Source organism: Sinohyriopsis cumingii, chromosome 6 (assembly GCF_028554795.1).
Source record: "Sinohyriopsis cumingii isolate HCF-2022 chromosome 6, ASM2855479v2, whole genome shotgun sequence".
Taxonomy (NCBI): Eukaryota; Metazoa; Mollusca; class Bivalvia; order Unionida; family Unionidae; genus Sinohyriopsis; species Sinohyriopsis cumingii.
In genome coordinates, this window is record NC_142966.1 from 152627277 (window position 1) to 152652706 (window position 25430).

A 25430-nucleotide genomic window follows, 5' to 3' on the forward strand; every position below is an offset into this window, starting at 1 on the left:
CTCTCATCTGCCCACGTGGGTTCCAATCACGGGCTCGGCCTATGTGGGTATGTGAGAAAGCTTACCAATAGCTTTCCGTGGGTCGGAGGTTCTTACCAGGGTTTTCCAGGGTTCTTCCTCCACCAGTTATACTGGCTGCCATTCATAGCCTATCGCGTGATGAGACACTGCGTTAAGCCCAAAACAACAACTACCAGTGCTTACGTGAAATCCAAGCACGGATGACCTAAGATGTAGTGGAACTAGAATTACATGGCACGCGTGGTCAAATCTCCGTTTCATCATTCAATGAGTATTTCAGTTTGTCCAAAGATTTATTGAATATGTTTAATTTTTAACATTGTCGCACCTATTAAGAACAATTACGACCATCCTTATTATGGATTTTAATTATCACCTTCATTATCTATTGCCAGTTATCTGATGCAAGAGTCCAGTTCATTTTGTTCAGCGTAGGGGTGGGTGTTGCGGTCCTTGTGCAGTGTTAATCAAATGAATTAACTTGTCAGTGTTAGGGTTTCGTTTCATTTCAAATGCACAGGATGTTGCAACTGGTCCTTACTTGGATCTGTACCATACACACCAAATGACTCGTGAGAAGAAAAAAAAACTTGCTGTTAGGTCAGATAGAAATTTTTGATGGTTGTAACGCAGTATTAACTATATGATGCCGAATAAATTGGATATAATTACCTTTCTCAAGGACACACTGAGGCAGTCGACTTGGTGCAGGCCTGGGCGGTTATTGAACTCATGATACATGGATTGCGAGTCCGACGCTCTACCAAGTGAGCTGTCGATGGCTCCCAAGGCCAAATAAAATGCCATGTGTTATTGTTTTAAAGAGTCAGACCAGGGTTGTCTTTTGAACTGAGAAGCAGCAAAATAAACACGCATCCTCAAGCACGTCTAATTTAGTGACTTATTCCCAAATGGATGTTTCCGTCAAGGACAACGTAATACGTGGTTAAGCAAGGACATGGAAGCATTGTACTGAAAAATAAAATATTTATATCCCATCGTCCCAAATACGCATGGCTAATTAAACACGAAAATCGCGTTATAAATTAAAAAGCTCCAAACATGTGCATGGATAATGTCGCCACATTTGTATCAATTCATTCCATGGAAATGTTGATGTACAGAAAACACTTTTACGTGGAAAATTGGATGCGTGAAATTATTTCGAATACATTCGTACCACTGTCCGAAGTGGTACTACAGACAATTTTTCAATTAACATCTTAGATTCAAGAAGAAACATAAACAAAATACTGTCAAGAACGTAAAAAGGAATCTGATGAACGAAAATTACCCATTGATATTCCGTGCTGCTACAAGGGCTGATATAATGGACTCCAATTAAATATTAAATTTGCTAGAGCACAAATCACCCCCTCTCTGATTCATCATGATTATTGATACTGATTTTGAATAAATAAAACATTATCAATGACCATATCTCTAGCCTTCCAGACCATGTCACATTCATTGTTAATTAGTAATGTCATTTAGACGCAGATCGGTTCTTTGATATATGGAAGCTATGCATATACCTGTAGGGACATTCTAAACAAATTTATTTTCTCGTTAAAACCGAGAATTTAAACGGGAGTAAGTCATTCAAACTCTTTAAGCCTCTAGAAAATGTGCTGCATGGAAAATACGTCTACGATTTAACCATGAAAAACTCAACAAAATTGAAGTACATGACTTCGTTCAGTGTTAAATGGCAATGATTATTGATGTTTAAACCTGATTTAATTTGGTCACATACCTAGATACATACATACATGCATGCATGCATACATACATACATACATACATACATACATACATAAATGCGTACGTACGTATATATACATACATGCATTCATACATACATACATACATACATACATACATATATACATGCATTCATACATACATACATACATACATACATACATACATACATACATACATACATGTGGATTTACTGTGTGCGTGTGTGTGATTTTTATTTTTAACGTAGCTTTAATATTTTTTCAATCATATCGCAACGATATTTGTATTATGACAGTTCCAAGTGATGTCCAGCACTGGGGCTTCATGCCTCAGACATGTCGCATCATATGTAGTACCGGTTTTGTAAGTCTTTGGAACCCCGCGAACTCCCGCATCCCGTAGAGGACGCACTAACCACTTAGACCACGGAGCGGTGGATTGATTGATTTGTTAATTAATGGAAATCATTCGTTTTTTATATATCATATTCATCTCCACATTTTACCCTGATCACGTGTTCTGTAGTGCATGGAAAGATCTCTTGTAACTTTGTTCGCTTGAAAAACAAAAGTAACCCCCATTCGCGCAGACAAATATTATATCGGCATAGCTAGACCTGAACAAGCCTATGTAACGGAAGGTCTGCTGCCACGTGCTGCAGATCAAAGACCAAGTCCTTGCATTCAACGGTTACGCGGACCTGTGTCACTAGCAAACGTATGCCGTAAATGTATTTTGACATGACCAAGGCGATTGGCCTTAGGACACTACAAGGACATACCTAGTACATCAAGGGTGTGGGAAAATGCGTCAGGCCTGTTTGTCCGTCTATGACCAAAAACATCATTGGCGACCCACACATGACCTTAATTTTGCATAACCGTATTTATCAGTTTCCTATAAACAAGTTCAAGTATATGGAAAACTGAACAACAATCACATGGCCTTCATTTAAATCGATGACAATTTATGTGGCGTTGAGTACGGAGGGATCATACCAGCCTACATACAGATGCATTTATATGCTTTTTGACCATGCAAGTGTAAACAGAACCTTAGAGCACACAAATAGACATTTGGAAGGTTAAACACAGAAAAACAGAAAATATGATAGATGCGTTCGTCAGCAAACCTTTAAATAGACGGATCTGCATACATATTTAAAGACCTCTCCCTGACCAGGATGACTCTTGATCTTCCTGACTTCCCGAACTCCCATCGACCTGCTTCCCTACCCCTTTCCGTTTCACTTTTTCTTTAGAACAAGAATCATGAAATTATCACATAACCAGAGGCGAAGCAAAAAAAAATTATGCACCCTTCCCCGCAAAACTTAATTATGGGGCCACCTACCAATAAAAATGCCGTTTCATGGAAATTTTGAGCCAAACTAGCCTCCAAGCCCTCCCCCATTTGCAGTTGAAGAGGTTGCTTCAGTACCGCAAGTTGCTTATAATTTGATGTAAATCAAATATGTGTGAGATGCGCATTTTGTCAATGAAATGTGAAGTTCAGATCTTGTTTGTTTTGTTTTGCTTTGCAACTGGGTATTTTTAGGTCAAGCGTGATATGTGGACGTCAGGTCATCAGGTCAAGCATGGAATGTCCATGGTAGGCTTGTCGCATACAGCACTCTTTTATACGTTCAATCGAGGAAATATATTTAAAAGTATTGGAAAATCATCGATATTTTCTGATGGATAAGAATACGAGAGCCTATCATATCTTTTAAATTACTAAACAGCGTTTACCCGAGTTCAAGGTGTCACATTTTTGGAGTATAAACTATGTAAACATAATATTCCATGCAAGGGATGCAGTAAAGCTTTTTCAACACGTTATTAATGTTCTCTATTAGCTAATAGGAAAACTGTTTCATACAATTGCAGTTTGTGATTATATCGCATATCAAGCTCTTGGTCCGTACGGTAATGAACAGTGCGGGTTTTTTCTCCTATTGATGAAATACCTGATACGCATAACTCAAATTTTTAAAAAATATTTACCATTAGAAAATAGGCAAAGAAACAGACCTACATACAAAAAGACAGACAGACAGAAATAAAATTGGATGGATGGATCGATGGAATTAGTAGTTGGATGGATATGGAGAGAGAGAGAAAGAGAAGTTGATCCCAATTTCCTGTTCAAAACACCTTTGTTCACATCACGTCTATTATGAAGTCTTAATAGGTAGTATCCATTTTAGCCTGTAGCTACATATACGTCGGCGACACCTTTGTTACAATCTCGCAAACTTTAGATCCCACGAACAAGAAAAAGAAAGAACGACAAAAATCCTAATTTTTGGTGTCACATTCTTCACCGCTACCACTGTCCCATTGTTCTGCAGAAACATCAGTCTATGGATGCAGAAATGTTTTTGCACGACATTAAGGAGTAAGGAGTTGTCAGTTGTTGACTGGGGTATCATGTGGTAAGGGTTTCGTGCAATAACAATAGTAAGGTGATCAGGATTTTCTGTTTTAGGGAAGACGAACAAATCTTTTCCAAGTGAGTTTCTTTCCACATCACTTCCGATTCAATAAGAGCGTATCGCGGTTCAAACCCGCGACACCGGAAGAGTATAATATAAACTTTTTTAGAACGATATAATGAAAATAAGACGTGGAAAATAAAGTTCACTAAACTTGCAACTCTTGTATTTTTTCAAGTTCGAATTCTTCAAATCACATCGATCAAATCAAAATGAACACAATGAGACAAACTAATCCTGATGCAACTCATCAGTATAAACTGTCATAAAATTGTTCTGACGAAGATTCTTATGGAAGTGGAAACCGCGAAAAAAGAGTCCTGGATTCGATACCCGTCCAGGCCAGTTTAGATTGGCTGCGTGTCCTTGGGAAGGCACTTAGTTAAAATTTTCTATGTTTGATTCAGTCAATGAATGTGTTACAAATACTACAAAAATCAATGATAACAAAACAATCATGGACGAATCCAGCTGATGTAGTATCAGGTCTTGAAAAAAAAATGCAAAAAAAAAAAAGAAAAAAAAATAAGAAAAATTTCTCATAGAAAGCGAAAAGTATGAACTGTTTTAGATTCGCAAAAGAAACAACATCAACAACAACAAGTTTGTGGTATTTTTTTTAGCGTAGCTTTAACAATTTTAGTCAACGTTACGATGTCTGCAGTGTAGCAGTTTATCGTATTGTCCAGCACGGGAAATCATGCCGCAAACATGTTGCATCATGTCCCACCCAGTCACATTATCCTGACACCAGGCCGACTGGTCTTAACACTAATTTCTTAATGTTGAGCGCCAAACGAAGCATTTCTGAAAGACTTTGGTACGGCTCGGCCGCGGTTCAAACCCGCGACACCGGAAGAGTATAATAATAATAAATAAATAAATAAATAAATAAATAAATAAATAAATAAACAAATAAAAAGATAATTGTTTGACAAGAAACTCAAACAGTTTATGTGTTATAGTTTCTTTTACAACATACTCTTTGCAATGTAATGATCTGCCACAATATTAGACTAGCTCTTAACGCAATAGATTTGGTCAGTTCATCTGTGCACGATTCAATTCATCTGTGTAAGGTTCAGTTGATCTAAGAAATTAGGATTGCGTGTCTGATAAGTTATACATAAACTAGTGTTGTATTGATATTAATTATCAAACTGTAGATGGAGCTCACACCTGTGATCCAATTATAGCAGTCCTTCACTTTGTTAATATCTTTTACTACAGAAATTGTTTACCCTCTGTTATAACAGGTGCCACAATATCCACTCGTGGAATGTAACTGGAAGAAGAGCAGGGAAAAATGTTAATCTCTGCAATGCATAGAGGAGTATTGGGTAATACATGTATATCGATCGTATACATACAACTTAACTAGGACAAATGATAAACACACAACCCGATTTATAAGCGCATTGCACCAGTGGTGTTTCAATCCAGGATCAATTCTCTTTATCGTCGCCCCAACTTTGTTACAGAGAGCCTTTTTTGTGTTAGTTGTCAACATCTCTCATCGACCCCTCCCCTCTCCCACAACACCATATTTATATTTTGAAGAATTGCCCCTCCCCCCCCCTTTAGACTGTGGTGAAAGACAAATATTATGACAAATTTCAGCTGTAAAAATAAAACTCAAGACATGAGTCAACGTCGCCTGGCGCCTGCAGGCAATTTCCCCTCCCCCACGACGCCACTGCAGTGCACACTGACAGATAAAGAGCTCGGTCGCGTATAGTTTGATCCTATTTTTAAAAAGTATTTTCGATCGTCTAAGTGGTTAGAGCGTTCGCCTCGGATGCTTGAGGTCACGGGTTCGAACCCCGACCGAGTCATACCAAAGACATAAAAATGTTACTTGCAGCTGCCTCGCATTAAGAGGTTAGTGTTAGGACTGGTCGGCCTGGTGTCAGGATTGGTCGTTGTTAGGAGAAAACAATAGTTTATACCCTGTGTGTATGTGCATGAGTGTGTGCGTGCGTTTGTGTGTGTGTGTGTGTTGCTACAATGTGCAACATAGGTTTTTTGTTTAGAGGCTATATATTACGCTTGACAGCTACGATTACTTGGTATTTGGTCTTTGAAGCAATACCTTCTTTACTCGCTTATAAATTGAGTCAAACTGCAAACAACAAAGACCACGATCTGCCTTAACATACTGTACCTGCAGATCAGGATCTATATTCTGCTAATTATTCCTAACAAACGTCACAGACCCAAATCTGCCGGCGTATTATGGGACGGCAGATGTGGGTCTGTGCAGTTGGTCTGGTCTTATAAACAAGGATACGGTACTTTAATTTACAGAAGAGCACTTGGAAACACATTTTGATGGCATTTTCTGCCCTTTAATGTTGATGGTTTGCCAAACTCATCAGAACTGACCCAGTAACCCGATAATCTAAACGGTTCCCACATTCCAGTCTCGAGCCTATTTTTAAAGCTTCTTTGATGCTTTTCTCGCGAGCTTGGATGTCTCTTTTGTTGTTCCAATAGTGATCGACATAACTAAGGCAGAAAAATGTAAATAGGTTTACGTAGAAGAGGCAACAAACTGTGAAAAAGCGTAGACCCAGATCCGCATATGTTTTGGTTGATCGTTTGTCCTATTTGTGATTTTAAGCGTGATAATACCTTCCCTGATCTGCCAGGGAACAACGACGAACAACTCGGCAAGGATAATTTTATCCTATGCGGGTAATGATGGCACGAGCACTTTTTATTTAAATAAGACACGTGGCTATTGTAAAGTCTACTTAAAAATGTATTTTTTTTTAAAGCGTCAGTACCCCAATATATAGAAGCTACATGTAGCACTTGCCAACATGATTTTATGGCTACTGAAGAATTCCTAAGAACAAAAGTATTCATTTCGCATTTCAGGACTACGACATCAATAGGCGGGGTCCCATAGTAATTATCATTTCTGGCCAATTCGACTAAAATCAGCCACCCATTGTCCTTCACGTCTGCTGATCAATCCATCAGTCCTTTTTTTTTCACACGTTTTGTAACCCGAATAGCTCTGTATCTCTGATAAATAATTCAGATCCATTTCACTGCCTATTCCATGTACATGTACCGTTTAAAAGGCTTCGTCTTTACATGTCCAATTTTGAAGGATCTAATTGCTCTTTTCCCCGTTAATTTAAACATACACTACATCAGATCGCTCAGAAACCGTTCACCATTTTCTTATATATTTGACAGTACAGATCTGATGCACGCATCTTTGGTACAAATATTGTCTTGTAAACTTGCACGAGTCATTTGTGGGTTTAGTCTCGTATCCTTTGCATTCGATTGAGTTATGGTGGTTGTCATGCATATTTTAGTTTGCAGTCGGTATAGCTCAAGATTCATTCGACACATTTGATGGAATTAAGTAGGAAAATTGTTTTTTTACACCAAAATTTGCCTTTTATTAGTTTTGTCTCCTTGGCAACATTTTGGACATAATTCATGACCCTTGCTGATTAACTTTATATCGTTTCATGCGACGTTGCTTGGAAACAGCGTGGTTCAAGAACCAACGAAAATATTCTGATGCATTTTGATGTAAACATTTATTTCATAAATCTAGCTCCAGCCGAATCGTACCAAAGTCTTTTAAGAATGGCACGAGCAGCTACTGGGCTTGGCGCTCAGCATTAAGAGGTTGGTGTTACGACTGGTCGGCCTGGTGTCAGAATAATGCGACTGGGTGGGACATGATGCTACATGTCTGCGGCATGATGCCCCAGTGTTAGGCATCGCTTTAAAGTGCCACACTGCAGACATTGTAGTGTTAAAGCTACATTAAAAAATAATATAAACACACACACACACACACACACAAACACACACACACACACACACACACATCTAATTTTGTCATATGGGTCCGTGGGGTTTGTCTCTATAGACAGAATTATGGCTATTGTCGATCAACTACCCTGCCGTATGTATCGTCGATTCAAACTGCAAAGAAAAGAGATCATGACTTTGCCATATCAAAATGCAGATCAGGGTCTATGTTGTTTGTTTTTCGATGATTACTCTTATCAAATGGTACAAACCCAGATCTGCCGGCGCAGTTTACTAACATAAGCATTTTGTCCTGAATTGGAAAATTGTTCTTTTTTTTCTATTTAGCGTGCAATTATATACCTAGATTTCTTATAACATGTGCTGAAGAAGAGGATTTCTCCGATGAATTTATGAGACTTTACATAAATAGGTACAGAAAACGCTGACAACAGTTTTAGAATTCATTAAGGTTATATATTTTATTATATTTATAATTCAACATGGCTTGGCTTGTTTACTGAATTGTATAGCACAGCAAAACAAGTGTATTATTTAATACTGGGACAATCGGAGTAAAATTGCCTTGCCCGAGGACACACCGCTGTAGGCGACCTGGGCTGATCTGATGTAGGTTTCAAGCCCGCACCACTTTGGTCGCGAGTTCAGGTTGGTAACCACTGCGTCGCTGCAGCTCCTTTCTCCATCAGTCTCCTCCTACGACATACCAGAAGGCGCTGGAGTCCTATTCTAGATCCCTGATTCCGCAGAGGGTCTGCCGCGACGAAGAGATATAACAGACTGGTTTGTTGTTTTGGGTTTATAGCCAATTTTTGAGGACAATGATAGGCTATATATGGCTGCCAGTAGTATCGGCGGAAGAAGAACCTGGGAAGAACCACCAATCAACGGGAAAGTACTGGCCAGCATTCTCACATTCACGTTGGTCGAGACGAGACTCGAACTCACATGAACAGAAATGAGACGTGTGACTGATCTGCGAAGGTGAGTCTTAGATCACTCCGCCACCCGGGACCCCGACAGAGGATATTAGATAACTGTGATAGGACGATATAATAGTGAGGTTATTGTAAAACTATACACACAAAAGATTACCCATCTATTCCCTAGCATCAGTTTCTGTGTGAGCTAAAGTTTTTAAATGTTTCAGGAATCATTATTCTTGTGAAATCGTTTTGTCCTTATCACCTCCTAACCTTGTAGATTTTTGTTGTAGTCATCTGTATATCTGTTTCATTGAGACATCGCCTGGGTGCTGTTTTATTTATTCTCATTCTGAAGAGAACAGTTTTAGTTATCGCGGAAGACACAAGATCACGGATACATTTGATTGATTTTGAATGGTTTCTGCTGATCAGGTGTCAGCTGAACGGTTCTGATTGTTCTTTCGATGGCGTGTTGCAGCACTAAGTCAACTTGAAGCGCAAGGCAGCCGCAGTTCCGTATTTGCCGACCCATTTCAGTGTTATCTCTTATTTAATGTAAAGACATTGAAAAGGTAGACCCCAAAAACACTAAAAAAGAAAGAAATAGTTGGATAATATAATGCAGTGCAAGAAAACATTTTTGTTGAGAAATGTAAAGATTCTGTATCATACAAAGAATTGTACTCGTTCTAAAAGGTTTTGATCTCAAACAGTTCGAAGGCAAATGAATGTAGGTTGGCCGTATTCATCCGCATACTTATTCTAAAGTAAGTTGGCCGTATTCATCTGATATTGATCCTAAAGTAAGTTGTCCGTATTCATCCGCATACTTTTTCTAAATTAATTTGGCCGTATTCGTCTGATACATTTTCTAAAGAGTTTAACAGCTAAAAGTAAAATATAGTTTCCATTAGAACTTTTACGTTGCCTTACGATTTTAAGCTGATAAAACAATGACATTTCAACAATTACTCTGACTGAAAGCACTGATTAAACAAAGTTTTCTTTTGAACATTCACAAATACGTTTCTTGCTAGGCCTGTCTTGTGTGTTGAGTGGTAATACTAAAATGTGACATATTGGACTATATCAACATTATCCCCTATTGAATCGTATTGAAAGACTAAATTGTGATTTAGAAAAAGAAAAAGAAGAAAAAAATACAAGCACAAAAACAGACTCCTAAATTGTATGGATCTTTATATTTTCATGTGTAGCCCACCCAATGCCGCTTGATCGCCATGGTAGACATCAGTTTCGGCTTATATTTTCATAAATATTTTGTTGCCAAAGAATAACTTTTGTCATAAACTAAATAATTGCTCATTAAGTAAGTAAAGCTTTATTGGTGTAATTCATCTCCACCTCCTCTTCTCCTTTTGTCTTTATTATTAGTATTTTTATTTGTTTTCAGGACAACTGCACGTGGTGCAGTGTCAGCGGGAGACGCGTAGCACTAAGGCCAGTGAGCCTTCTTCATTTGTCAGAAGCGGAACGTCTTGCCCTTCAGAAAATAGCTTTGTCACGGCTTCAGTCAATGAATCTCGGCTGTCCTATCGTTACTCCGAAAGGTGAGTCAGTCTTATTGTAAAAGATTTAATCTGTTGCATCATAGTGAATGCACTGTATTTCCAATCAAAAGCTTTCTAACATTACTTTTACAAAAGGTGATCAATGCTACGGTCTACAGAAGCTTTTAAGTAGAAAGATTACATGCAGATAGAGCATTGTAGTTCGATATCCCATTGTAGTTTGATATCCCATTGTAGTTCGATATCACAATGAAGTTCGAAATCACATCGTAGTTCGATATCCCATTGTAGTTTGATATCACATTGTAGTTTGATATCACACTGTAGTTCGATATCACAATGAAGTTCGACATCACATCGTAGTTTGATATCCCATTGTAGTTCGATGTCAGATTTGGTGAGTGAAAATCAATAGTGTCATGTGTTAATTCTTGAACGTATCTTGGGAAGCAAGACAAGTCTTATGGTCGTAACGTTTACGAACTGTAATATCAGTTTGAGTTATCAAGAGCACGCATGGATAGATATTAACAAATCACTCTGATGGATATTAACAAAAGCACTCTTGGATGGATATTAACAAGAGCGCTTGGATAGATATTAATAAGAGCACTTTTGGATGAATATTAACAAGAGCACTCTCAGATGGATATTAACAAGAGCAGTCTTGGATGGATATTAACAAGAGCACTCTTGGATGGATATTAACAAGAGCACTTGAATAGATATTAATAATAGCACTCTTAGATGAATATTAACAAGAGCACTCTTGAATGGATGTTAAGAAGAGCACTCTTGGATGGATATTAAGAAGAGCACTCTTGGATGAATATTAATAAGAGCACTTTAATAGATATTAATAATGACACTCTTAGATGAATATTAACAAGAGCACTCTTGGATGGATGTTAAGAAGAGCACTCTTGGATGGATGTTAAGAAGAGCACTCTTGGATGAATATTAATAAGAGCACTCTTGGATGAATGTTAACAAGAGCACTCTAGGATGGATATTAACAAGAGCACTCTTGGATGGATATTAACAAGAGCACTTGAATGGATATTAATAAGAGCACTGTGATGAATGTTAACAAGAGTATTCTTGGATGGATATTAACAAGAGCACTCTTGGATGGATATTAACAATAACACTCTTGGATGGATATTAACAAGACCACTCTTGGATGAATATTAACAAGAGCACTCTTGGATGGATATTAATAAGAGCACTCTGGGATGAATATTAACAAGAGCACTCATGGATGGATATTAACAAGAGCACTCTTGGATAAATATCAACAAGAGCTCTTTTGGATGGATATTAACAAGAGCACTCTTAGATGAATATTAACAAGAGCGGTCATGGATATACTTATTTAAATGCATGAGTACTAACAAACTAAATGAAAGTGGAATTCACTATGTGATGCGTTTTGAAAGTACATGACTATTTGTAAACCACAATACTTATCATGAAGGTCACACAATTATGGACCAAGAACCAGTATCTCGAAACATGAATATTTACATTCGTTGACTTAATATAATCACAAATACACCTGTGATTGTCATAAGTTTCATACTTTACTTGCGAGGGAAAAAAATTGGAACTCAAATGTAACCCAAACCATGGCATCGTTTTTCTTCTTTTTAAACTTTTTGATATGGGTATAATTTACGTACATATCTCTAGAAGTTACAGTAACTTTGGTCTGTGTAAATACATGGTTTATCTTTTCTCTGTTTCCAAAAGCGTAGAGAATAGAAACAATCACGAATTTATCATTTGAAGTGTCATCTAAATTTATTTACAGATTACAAACAATTAAAAGTTTCCTGTTTCGAAATGGTAATCTACATTGTTTCTTCCGCGACGCGTTGAGTTTAGTGATAGCAGCGATACAGTTATCTTTGTCACATATCTAAATACCGCATTCTTTTACCATGAAAATGAAATAAAGAAGGATCTGGTTCCTTCGATCTATTTAATTGATATCCTTTTATTCTCTCACTGTTCGACAATATTTCACATTTTTGCCTGAATACTTGCAAATCATAACACCACAAAATACATTATTTACTCAAAAATTGTTTTCATATTTGTATAATTTACATTATCTGAAGACAAACATTTTAGCGTTGTAAAATAATTAGTTTTTGCGTTGTCGATGTATTTCATTAGAGGTACCTTAAGCATAAAAGAGATTTCAAAGCACTAGCCTCTTTCGAAGACATGTCAGATCAGCCTAGTTGCAGAAATCTTCTTTCATCCCATCGACCGTAAGAAATATTGATTTTACTTAAGAACTAATTAATTTGGACCAATAAATACACGTTATTGAATATTAGCTATTACAAGCTTGTGCTGACATAGCGCACGTAAGAATTCGATCTAAAAGACATTTAATAATAAGGTTGAGTATTTAATATCGACCCCAGCCCTCCTGGTGATTTTACAAGACACACATGTAGAAGATTTAGAATTCGCGACACGGTTGTAAGGAATTTGCGTGTTTCTAGAAAAGTCTGATTTAAAAACGATCTTTGCGAAATCGGTATACGTCATCATCATTCTTCTAACACTGCATCATTCCTCACAAAATGTCTTTTAAAAAATGTCATTTTAATCTAACTTTGAGGTATCTTTTTCCGTACTTTTTTCAGTGTTTTCATTATTTTCGTACTGGATTTTAAATTTAATTTTTATTTTAAGATGAATAATTTTGAAAACCGTGAAAAAATGCAGTGACGTAATGGCTGATATAACCAGCAAAGTGTATGCTGTTTTTAAATAAAAAATGTTGTTTCACGAAGGATACAATGTCTTTTATAAATTGTGTCATACTGTTTCTGGTTAGAGTCATCAATTTAGTAAAAGTCTTTGCTTTTCATTTTTGTCATGTCATCCCTCATGGTTTCCTTCGTAAGCAAATTCGTCATATAAAATTGATGCTTCAGCATTTCATTCTTCTGCTCTACCCGCAGAATATATTTTTAAACGCGAAGGCTACATAACAACCTGTCCCCTGAGATCGTCTTTCACAGGGGTCTAACGTTGCTTGTCTTTGTTCATTTGATATCCAGTAACATTTAAAAATAAAATATTCTATGTGACTTAACTGAGCTTTCGAAAGAAATACAGCCGATCATCTTACGTTGAACTATTTTATTTTTCATATGACTTACAAGTTAAGCAGTTTCCCTAATTCTGCAGAACATGGAACCATGCACATAGAATACGGAATGAATATCATACGTGCTGTACTGGCATAGCTAATACGAAATGAATATCATGTCCCGTACTTTTGACGATGCATAATTATTGAAATAGGAGTTCCCGTACTTTTGACCATGCATACTTATTGAAATAGGAATTCTCATTTTTTCTAAAGTTAACCCGAACTGGTTTTCTTTGTCGTCGCGCATATCATATTCACCATTTGGCCAAAGAGTCGCTTGCCATAGGTAGGGAATTATTTTATTGGCATGAATTATAATCTCATACTCTGGCTTTTTGAATTTACTCCAGTCCTATTCAGATTTCTATTTTTCCTAAATTAATATTAAAGGAAACCTGATCGGCGAAGCTTGGGTGAAAAGGAAATAAGAACAGAAGGCAGTCACACTGCATAGTAAAAATAGTAAAAGTGCGTCCATACGACACATAAAGTCATATGTCCTTATCTCATTTTTGGGTGCTTTTTCAAGTGTGTTTCCTGTGGTATCATTTGACCGAAGTTGATGTTATTTTAGTCGTCCTTGTTTGCTAATTTTCAATGACAAGAGAACCATGCAAGTATCATCCACTTTGGGAGTTGAAGGCGGAAATTTCGGTTTTTGTGGAGGATATTTAATTTGTTTAGAAAAATAGCAGAAATTGAAAATCTTCTTATAAAAAATTAAGACAGTTTTTAAATGGGTTAGAAAGGGATAACTGCCTTTTGTTTGCTTTTAAAAAAACTCCGTTTGGGATGTAATATCACCCTTAATGTCATTATATTCTCAAAAACTAGACTGTCGTAACAAATTTGTCACACATTAAAGGAAGAAATCTTTCTTCTGTGCCGTGAAGATGCACAAGACCTCTTTTGCTGCTTGGTACAAAATATGTTCTTGAATTCAGTGGATTGGTAACTATAAAGGATGATATTTGTCCTGAACATGTTCAAGTAATATACAGACTTAAGTTTTGAGTACATAGAAGATATCTACGTTTACTTTTAGCACATATACGGAAATATTTCACGAGTGAAGTGGGAATATTATATTGTCACGAGTGAAATATTTACGTTTATGTACTAAAAAATACCGCAGATTAATTTTTATCACATATTTTTCAAGTTCAAAACCGTCGATTTGCTTGGATTTTCGGTGCAATTAATAGCTGCATTTCTACATCGATAGAAACAATAAGCTCTACATTTTACAATAATTTTGGGACAGCAATGTTTCATTAAGTTAGATTATACTTATAATGTTAAAATAAGGAATATTCTTATGTAGATGAAGATATTTTTATTTTTGTTAACACATTTCATTTATGTGGTTATATCTGACAGACTTCAGAGCGTAACATCTTTAAGCAAAAGAATTCAGTAATTGTAAGTTTACATGTGAGGATTTTCGTTCTTTATTTGTTTATTTTAACATTCAAACGTGAATTTTTGTATGGTCTTGGCAAGCTTGCAGTTTGGTAGAAGACGCTGCATCCTATTTTCGATTGTCACTTAATTTCAATTTAAAATCAACACTAATCAGCACATGATTTGTCCATCGTTTTCACACACGACTGTGATGAAAGTTAAAATTGCTACTTAGAAACGTTATTACTATATTTATTCACTATTTTTGGGGTTGTGATTTTTATTTTTAAAGGCGTACCGTTTATCATGGAGTTTAATGAGGGACAAATAGCAGCATGTCATGCAGTTCATTCACTGACAGTTTCCGTAATTCATGTTGAAAACTAATTAGAGAAAAGGGCATTTCTTAATGGCACCTCATTAACTGCAAAAAATATACCAGTTCAAGAGAGAGAGAGAGAGAGAGAGAGAGAGAGAGAGAGAGAGAGAGAAGACGTAAGGAAATACAGTTTTGAATAACATACATAAAAGCAGATGTACGTCTTAATCGGGAGATATTAGTTACAAAAGTGATATAATTTTTCTCCCACCCCCAAGTTCCAAAATCACACTGTTATATACATAACAAATTCCCATATCAAATTCATTTGTACCCGAAATAAATAGTGATCGACACGATAGGAAAGATAAGAATTATTTGATTTTATCTTCGTTTTTACTTCTGTAATGTACCATATTATGTTCGTCATCCCTTTTTATACGTTTCCTTATCTTAAATCGCATGCTGCTGTTAGGCTGCAATTCATCACAATACTTTACAGAGTACTGACAGTGAAAGTTTATATTAGATATAAGATGGTATATTAAGCATCAACATGCAACATAAAAATGACGTAGACACTGTTACATAGTATAAATAAATTATACACTTGTGTATATATATATATATATATATATATATATATATATATATATATATATATATATATATATGTGTGTGTGTGTGTGTGTGTGTGTGTGTGTGTGTGTGTGTGTGTAGGGTTTAAGGGCTCATTGATGAGCAAAACTGGCAGTTTATAGGACCTTGTAAAATTTCCAGGTAGGCAGAATATTCCAATCTTACTTAAATAACCATCATGATATAAAAATAAATTAATTATAAAAAATGAAAATGTTGCAATAAGGCCACCGAATGGCACATAAAACAAAGATATTAGACAAATGGTAAATTTCTTCCAATTAAGTCATTAACCCCTGGAGGGTTTGTGTCGTTTTCTCCTGAAATGCGAGTAAGAAACACATTTTGGGGGCTATTTCTGAATACATCATAATACATCGACTTCCAAACGATTTTCTGTTCACCTAATAACCTAATGCCTAGTTGTGTTAGAAACATCGTTTTTCATTGGCTAATTTGCTCGCACATTTTTTTGCCTAACGGACCAATCATTTTCGTATCGTGACCACTCTTTATTCCAAATGCCTATCTTATTCTACTTTTTGCAAAGGTTCACCTATATGTGTGCAGTTCAGACCAGTCTGCCTTAGATCTGAGGTCAAAATGTCTCAAGTCCGGACACAAAATCGGATTCCGACCACGGGCGAATTTTGGGTAGAAAAATCGGGTCCCAAAAATTTGGTTTTTCTCTCTGTATTTTGTAGCGCAATTAGAACGTCCATATTATTTGGTATCATTGTAGAGCTACATCTGTCTACTTTTCTATAATACCACCCACTTTAGGGTATCATACATGACCTTGACATTACAGAGCTCGGCAGTAGGATACTACCTCCCGATGCGTAAACGCGGCGCCAGGAGTTAATGAGTTAAAGGTCAAATTTTTCTCTGTATAAACAGCAATCTCTAAAAAGATTCCAAGACCTTCTTAGTTGCAGCACTCATTAGATGCATCTCACAGCATACAGGTGACATCTTACGACATTGCGGATGGCGCATCGTGCCTATTTCTCATCTCCGAACCCACAATGCGATTATCATGTGTCGCTGTGGGTCGAAACTATCAATATTAGTTAACTCAAAATATAAGTTCTACAGTATACTCAAGTCGAGTCATACTGCAGACATCGACGATCCTGATCTGCCGTAGCATAATGCGCCTGCAGATTAGGGTCTGTGATGTCTGTTCTACTGATTACTCATAACAGACTTCACAGACCCAGATCTGACGACGCATCATTACTGATCTGGGTCTGTGCAGTTTGCAGTTGGACTCAACTTATAAGTGAGTACTAACGGTATCTGATACGCACCTGTAAACCCCCCCTCCCCCAATTTTTCCAGACTTGTCACAGATTTGTTATCCTCCCCCCCCCCTCCGAATTATCGCAGATTTTGTTATCTCCGGGGAAGTAAACTAAACGGTACGGATATTCGTTTTCTTGTGCGTTTATTTGTTTGCTTATGCAAACGTTGCTACTTAGCTTCCAGTGGCAGACCATATTATAGAGATTTTCTGTTCTTCTCATTAGCACACATATTGGTGTACTTTTAACTAGTGTCGCTCCCAGTTGTTGGAAACTTTCTGCGTCATTATGTTATGGTACTTTTTGCCAGCTGGGCCAGTCTACGAATAAAAACGTTACCCACTAAATACTGGTGTAATCTTAACGTTACCCTCATCAATGACAGTTTGAATGTTTTTCTCTGATGCATTCAACCAGTGGTTTACCCTTTGCCGTCAAATACCATATAAATTGCGCACATTCATTTTGCTTGGAAAACGGTAGCGAAGACTGTTTCTGCAACAACAAGGACTTGTTTATATTTCTACATACAATCTTTTGTCCAGAAATAGCCATTCTATTAACGTTTATGGTTAAATCTGGACCACATGATAAATAGACAAATCAGCATCCCAAAACAAATGACCGCTCTGGTGGCCTAGTGCTTAGAGCGTCCGACTCGGATGCGGGAGGTCATGGGTTCGATCCCCGGTCGAGTCATACCAAAGACTTACAAAAATGGTACTAACAGCTACCTTGCTTGGCGCTCAGCATTAAGAGGTTAGAGTTAGGACTGGTTGGCCTGGTGTCAGGATAATGTGACTGGATGGGACATCATGCCACATGTCTGCAGCATGATGCCTCAGTGCTAGACATCAGTATAAACTGTCACACCGCAAACATCGTAGCGATATGACTGAAAAATTGTTAAGGCTATGTTAACAATTCAAATCACACACACACACACACGCATCCCAAAGTACTTGGGATCACGCAGAACGACCCACAGTGTTTCGATTAATAAGTCACGTGTGTCACACTAAAGAAGTTGACGATTGCGAAGTTAGGCGGCATACTGAATGTATCATATTGCATTCTGTCTCATCTGTACTGGCTTTAACATTCGACGTTTTGTTCCTTCTGAAAGTATCACCATTACAAGTATATTAAATGTGACCACGCAGAGATCAAACCTTTAATTATTAATGACTCTTTTCTTAAACAAACTTTAATTTTGTCAGTAATTGTTGGTAGACGCCAGCAAACGTCCCAAAATTTCCATTTTAAAATTAAAGAGTTTGAGCATATCTTTATTTGTATTTTAAATTATTATGTAGTGAGTCTGAGATAGCCTAATATACCTCAAAGACTTATTGTCCGTTTTATGTGGTTGAATCTTCCATTTTTAATACATCGTAATTATTCTCGGCGAGTCATGTCCCCGGGGATGGATAGTGTGTCGGACCTGGTCGTGGATATAACCGAACTCGTTTTCGTTGTATTAGAGATTCAAAATCAGAGTATCACGTGTCACTCAGAAACGCCGAAGGTACAACCGAATGAAAACTGAGACCAGCTTTTCACAGTTACTTAATGTTGCCGGTAAAGCGGGCAGTTCTTGTGATAACTTTGAAAATTGCTTATGATGGATTTGGAAGGATTACCACTTATTTTAATTTTAAAAAAAACGCCAAACATAAAAGCTTTAAAAGACGACTGCAACTGTCATAATAAATAGTTATAACGTATCAATAAAAACAATCATCACTGTTGAAAAATAATTTTATTGATACACAGTTACAGTTGTAATTACACGATTTAATTTGTTTTACATGTAATTGTAGCCAATATTTAGCCGCCACGACACTTTAATGCGGGTGATTTTTTTAATTGTTTTGCATCCGTGTTATCTTGTCGGTTAAATGTGTGGCGTGTGCGAACGCTCATGCACGCCGCTCGAAGCATATTAAACTCTCGATACACCGCTCTTAAATCACTGTACATGTACACTCAGTTTGTGTAGTAAACACTAAACAGCAGATGTGTTGATATTACAGTCTGGTTCACATGAAGAAATAAACAACATAATAGGTTTCTGCGCTAAGAATAGGCATTGAACCCTCATGGACAGTAAAGATTTAATTGCTTCCTGTTGACGGTTCTTGTGACAGGGTCATTTAAATACAACTTAAAACGCGTAGAAATGACGAACTGACCGACTACAACCCTGTAGACTTTAATATGTTGGCAATTCGCAATCATTTGTATTTTCAAGTTATGTAATACCGTACTTGTGAACTCAACACGAGTTTATAATTGGTTAAGTGCAACCGTGCATGATATATATCAAGCGTCACTTTATATTTTGACCGAGAAACTGCCGATTAGCTGTTGTTGTTATCATAATTCCTCTGTGTAAAATGATTAGAGTTGTTGAGGATTCAAAACAGTATAAATATGATTTATCTCTCAATGCATCCTTTCTGACAGTTTTCATATGTCTTCACAATATGGTCTGTCTGGGCCTATGGGGGGGGGGGAGGCTAAATAAGTTGGCAGTGCACCTGTGCGATGGTTCCGGGAAATAATTTTAGCCATCTAAATGTAAATAAACCTTATTATAGTAAACGATCCAGTTATTCGAATCTCAGTTTTAATTGCCGGGGGATGGAGCACCGGCTCTGTCACCCTCCATTTCTTCCACCACCACCACAGACCGTAACCTTTCGGCAACTCCTGCCATAAATAAGGAAGAAGAGTTGAAAGTTTAGCGTGTCAAATCTGATATTAAAAAAGAACAAAACAAAACAAAACAAACGCTCACTTTAAGTACTGTGAATGGTCCCCGCCGAGTGATCTAAAGTGCTCGCTTTTACGGATCATTGTCATCTCGCCTCAGTCCGCGTGAGGTCGAGTGTCTTATAAGGCGTCGCAGCGGACAAAAGCTGGTCCAATCAGAACGTAGGTCTATAAATCTGCCCTTCACCCGTGATGCCCTTGATTTTCGGGTGAGGGGCTGATATCACATATTCATTAAAAGCTGCAATTATCTGCATCCAAATTTAGCTGCACACATTGGTGTACATTTTATACACTTAACGGTATTTATTGTGGCTTTGCAGCTATTGTCGGCTGGATGGTTCTTTTGGTGACATGTAGATTATATTTCCTGAGAAAATCATGTTTGATGACTTGTAAAACCAGATGGAATAGCACAACCATCTATCCTGTGGCCATTTTGAATTTCGCGCTTGATATGTCTGTAACTACTTACCGGTATGTGTCTGAAGTGTACACGGTTTTGTTCCGGAATGATTTACATGCAGCAAAATTGCACATTTTAATGAACAGGTGACATCAGACCCGCAGCATCGTACATCGGAATCAACACAGATTTGTGGGGTTGATTTATCGGACTAATCAGAACGTTGCCGTTGAAATTTTAATGTCATATGTTCAGAATTCCAGTTTCACGTTTTGTATCAAAAATGCTTCTCCTTAAAGTTCCATTTTCTAGATCGAGATTTTAGATTGTGTCTGTTGAATTAAACAGTAATGGTTGAAAGTTATATTTTCTATATCGATGTTTTAGATTGTGTCGTTTGAATTACACGGCGGTGGTTGAAAGGTCAATGTCATACGTCGAGAATTCCTAATTTACGTATTGATTCAAAGAGTTTATGTTGAAAGTTCCATCTTAATTGTTGTGTTTTTCGATCGTATCTGTTGAATTACACAGCAGTTGTTGGATATTTTATTGTGCTTGTCATAAATTTTATTTTTATGCAGTCAAATGATGTGTTGATGTTAAAAGTAATATTACACAATGTCCACTTTGACAATTCAAAATAATATCCAGTATTCAGATACATCATTCGTGTATTCAATTATGAGGTGCAGTTACCTTTCATGCATTCACGGTTTCAACGATAACGTTCACAGGTCGAGAATTGCTATGAATTTCGTCGTTAGAGGTCGATCTCGTGAATGGACCTCGTTATTTTTAAACAAGGAGGCTGCTCTTGTAGCTGTGAAATTCAACAGACGAAATCTGAATATTCGCCATATGAAATGAAACCTTTATCACAAAACAGTTACATACAACGTGCGAATGAGGGATTCTCGACATATGATATTGAGATATCAACCACCGCTATGTAATTAAAAATATACACCGTAAAACGTCGACATTGGAAATATAACTTTACACCAACATTGTATAATTCAACATATAATATCTAAAGCCATGATCTAGAAAATGGAACTTTAAGGACATGTAATTTGATCCAACACGTAATAGTGGAATTTCTCGTCATACGACATTGAAATGTCCATCTGCAACTTTCTCATTTTACCAGCTTTTGTCCGCTACGGCGCCTCATACTTTCTCACCTATTCGTATTGGCCAAGCAGACACACATAGAAAAATATAACTTTCAACCACTACTGTTTAATTCAACAGATACAATCTAAAATCTCGACCTAGAAAATGGAACTTGATGGATAAGCATTTGTGATACAGCACGTGAAATTGGAATTCTGGACATGTGACGTTAAAATTTCAACGGCAACGTTCTGATTGGACCAGCTTTTGTCCGCTACGGCGCCTCATACTGCTGCTGGTCGTCAAACTTTTTATGGCTATCAAGAGATGAAGACCACAACATGACTATGTAATCCTAATCTTAGATTAATCTAAGTTCATTTATGACTTGTAAATTAAGATGATTAATTAACGTTAATTGAAATTGTCCTGTATCTTAAACGTTTACAGTCCAAAACTTTTAGAATACTAATATTAAAAAAATCGTGCCAATTATCTTCTGTCAGTTTTGTGTTCCGACTGAAATTGCGTTTCGGCAGTTTAAGATTCTAGTTGTACAATTATTTGAGGTAGCCCATATTAACTTTGAATTATTTGGTCCAACATTCTAAATCATTACTTTTCGGAAAGTTTTGTACTGTTTGCATTTTTTATGTTCTGGGATCCAACTCTTCAAGCTCAATGACTAATCTGTTTAGACCCATTTATTTATGGATGTTTCAGAATCTTCTTACGAATCCAAATACAAAAAATTATTGTTGTGTACACGATTCTGTCTAACGTAAAAACAAGCATGCTAATGTTATTGGTAACCACTTGAATCAACGTAACCACTTGAACCACTTGTTATTGGTAACCACTTGAATCAACGTATATAACATTTTTATCTAGTACGAATACTATCACCTTCGTGGTATTGTTGGTGGTAAAGACATTTTTGTTTTATATTTCAACAAGCATCTAAGCGTGGCACCATATTGAAAGGTGTATCACCCTTCAAGCTTGACAAGGGTCCATACATTTTCTCCGCATTATTGGTTCATCCATAGCGGGCTGTCTTAAATTCAGTCTTTCGTTATGCCATCAATGTCAGGCGTCCTTCTATATTTGCATATAATGACTGATCAACATGAATACATAAATGCGTGGTATCATTGGTATATTCAGTGGTTTTCTTGTTGCTGATTTTTTTTAAAACACGAAATCCTCAAACATTGACGCGCTAGGTCATCTTTTACGTGGAGTATACATGTGTCTTGTCTGCATGCATAATGTGCTTGCCAAGTCATTCCACGAATCCAACGAAAGGTTAAATCCTACGGAAGATTAACTCTTTAGGAACAGAATGACCTAGTCAGTGTTATGTCACGCGACACGCGTTTCAGAGGGGGCGGACTTCTTTTACAAGGGTCTAACGGATGTTTAAAAATACTCGAATAAGTCAAAATAATCGTTATATAGTTTCATCACCAAGGGTTGCAGGTTGTGTTGATATATTTTTAACATAACTTATTTGCATTTAATCGATTGACATTTTAAATTCTGAAGAATGCAATAGAGTATGGCTGTTTTGCATAAGTGAACGCAATGCAGGCTTAGCTTATACACTATTTGTTAGTTTCTGTCGTTTGACTTGAATCTTGTGCATTTAAAATCTTGGGGAAATTACATACAAGTTTTTGGCGTTTGATTTTGCGTGATTTATGTTTTCCAGGTGAAACACAAGTCAGATATTATTCATTAAATAGGAACTCGTCTTAAATGTAATTTGGTCCACCTCTCCTTCTTGTACATTATTTATGACTGAAACAAAGCTACTTTTAATACACAATAAATAGTGGACTAAAAACGGCTGCCGTCGTTACTAATATTACTATCGTACTGTTTTACTGGAGCAGTTTTCAGTACTACGATATACTACGATACGACTCATCCTTCTGCGAAAGATAGGTCCATCACAAAATATTTTGTGAATAATGATAATTGTTTTTAATTCATTTAAAAGAAAACAACTAGTAATTTGCGTTCTAAATTGCTTCTTTAACTCGTATTAGAGTTTAAACAGACATGCATTGACGGGCATGTAAAGGTCACCTCTTGGTCTGAGTGATGACCAGTGTCATTACTTGACATATGGTCGTGATCATTACGCCTTGCGCATTGTAGAATACACCAGTTAACCCCAGTCAGTACACGTTCGTGTGATTTATTACCAGAGCAGGCCTTTTGAAGAACCGCTTGGAGTCAATCCACGAGACAACACATCTTTTTGGTCACGCTTGGTGCACAAAGTGCAAACTGCAAAATGTAACAGGTCAACGCTTTAAACTCCGGGTAATGTCCTTTGAAATTTCCAAGAATCTCATCCAAATATGTTGAAAATGGAATAGGACCATACACAAGATCAACGCACGTGCAGGCATATTTAAGCTTCAGTAAAAGTGCTCTCCATAACACCTAATGTCTTCTATATCATGACGTGCATTGATCAGTACATTTGCTGGTTTAATAGAAGGCATCTTAATTCGTCTGGGGCAAGTCAATACAAAAACCACTTGTATGCACAATTAATAGAGATGTTATCTGAGAACTATTACAATTAACCAATATTATTAATCTTGTAACCAACTTTAAACCAAGGAGAAATACCGAAGTCTCATTTGTACTGTTTAATGTATTGACAGGGAAAAACAATAAATTAGCTCTTACTTAAATGGAATCAGAGTAAACGTGTGCATTAATTGGAAACAATTCACAAATGAGAGGGATCATTCACCTTTATTGCTTTGCCTAAAGGCGTTCATTTACAAAGTTTGCAACAATAATTTGGTAAAATTGTATCCTATCGCCGTTTTTGTTAATGCATTATTGAAATTACATAACCTCGTTTTTTATTTTGTCGGCAGCAGTTTCTATAACTTTCTTTTGCCGCACTTAACAAAATATGTTATCGAACTGAAACTTCATAAATATTGTACTCGCATGAATTTTCCTCGTTGCCGTGTCATAATTTTTAATGAAGCAAAATCACAGAACTAGCAGTTTTGAAACGGCTTAAATCAAAAGGCTTTCTGTCTTCAAAACTCAAAATATAATTTAAACGTTAACAAGATAAACATATGCAAATATAGGTCCTGTCGCAGACGGTAGGTGAAAAATGAACTTCTTTCAGTCGCGTAGTAATTCTGACTCCCATTAATCTGTCCAGTGAGCGCGTAATGTTAATATGTACTTGTCAGTTGATCTCTCTCTATCTCTCTCTCTCTCTTGGCACCCTTTGACGGCCTGAGAGTATGGCTAACCTAAAATTAGATATTGGCTTTGTAAACCAGTAGCGTAGTAACGAACTATGATCCCCCTGCAAAACTTAATTATTGCCTCACCCCACAAGAAAAAAGTTCGAACAAAGACCGAGTGGTTCTGCCCCCTACCCCTTTTGCAGTTGCTGGGAGTTGCTGCGACAGTGGTGGAAACTTTTGTTGCCAATATTTATCGATGATAATGATGGGTGATAATGAACGAAACAGGTCACATTAACGACGGTCACGTGGTCTTGCTTCGATAATATCGACTTGCTTGCAGAAATTGTTACCAAATAGCACACCAGTACTTCTAATAATAGCAGTGCGTTGTCTCGTGTTTCATGTGCACCGTGTACTGAAAAGAATAATACAGCCAGGTGGACGTTTTTATCCAAGGAATCAGTTTTTCTATTTTATTTAAACTTTCACTCTCAGCTGTCATTGTCATC

The 25430-nt window shown here is 36.9% G+C and overlaps 1 protein-coding gene across 2 annotated transcripts in view; it reads left to right on the forward strand.

Annotated features, from left to right (window-relative positions):
* Positions 1-25430, forward strand: part of LOC149798283 (rho GTPase-activating protein 6-like) — a 190094-nt gene that overhangs the window by 142308 nt on the left and 22356 nt on the right. For both annotated transcript variants that reach the window (XM_089963427.1, XM_089963426.1), the window contains one exon: positions 10412-10568. In XM_089963427.1, the coding sequence (XP_089819553.1) occupies positions 10412-10568 (157 nt within the window). The remainder of the gene's footprint in view (positions 1-10411; positions 10569-25430) is intronic.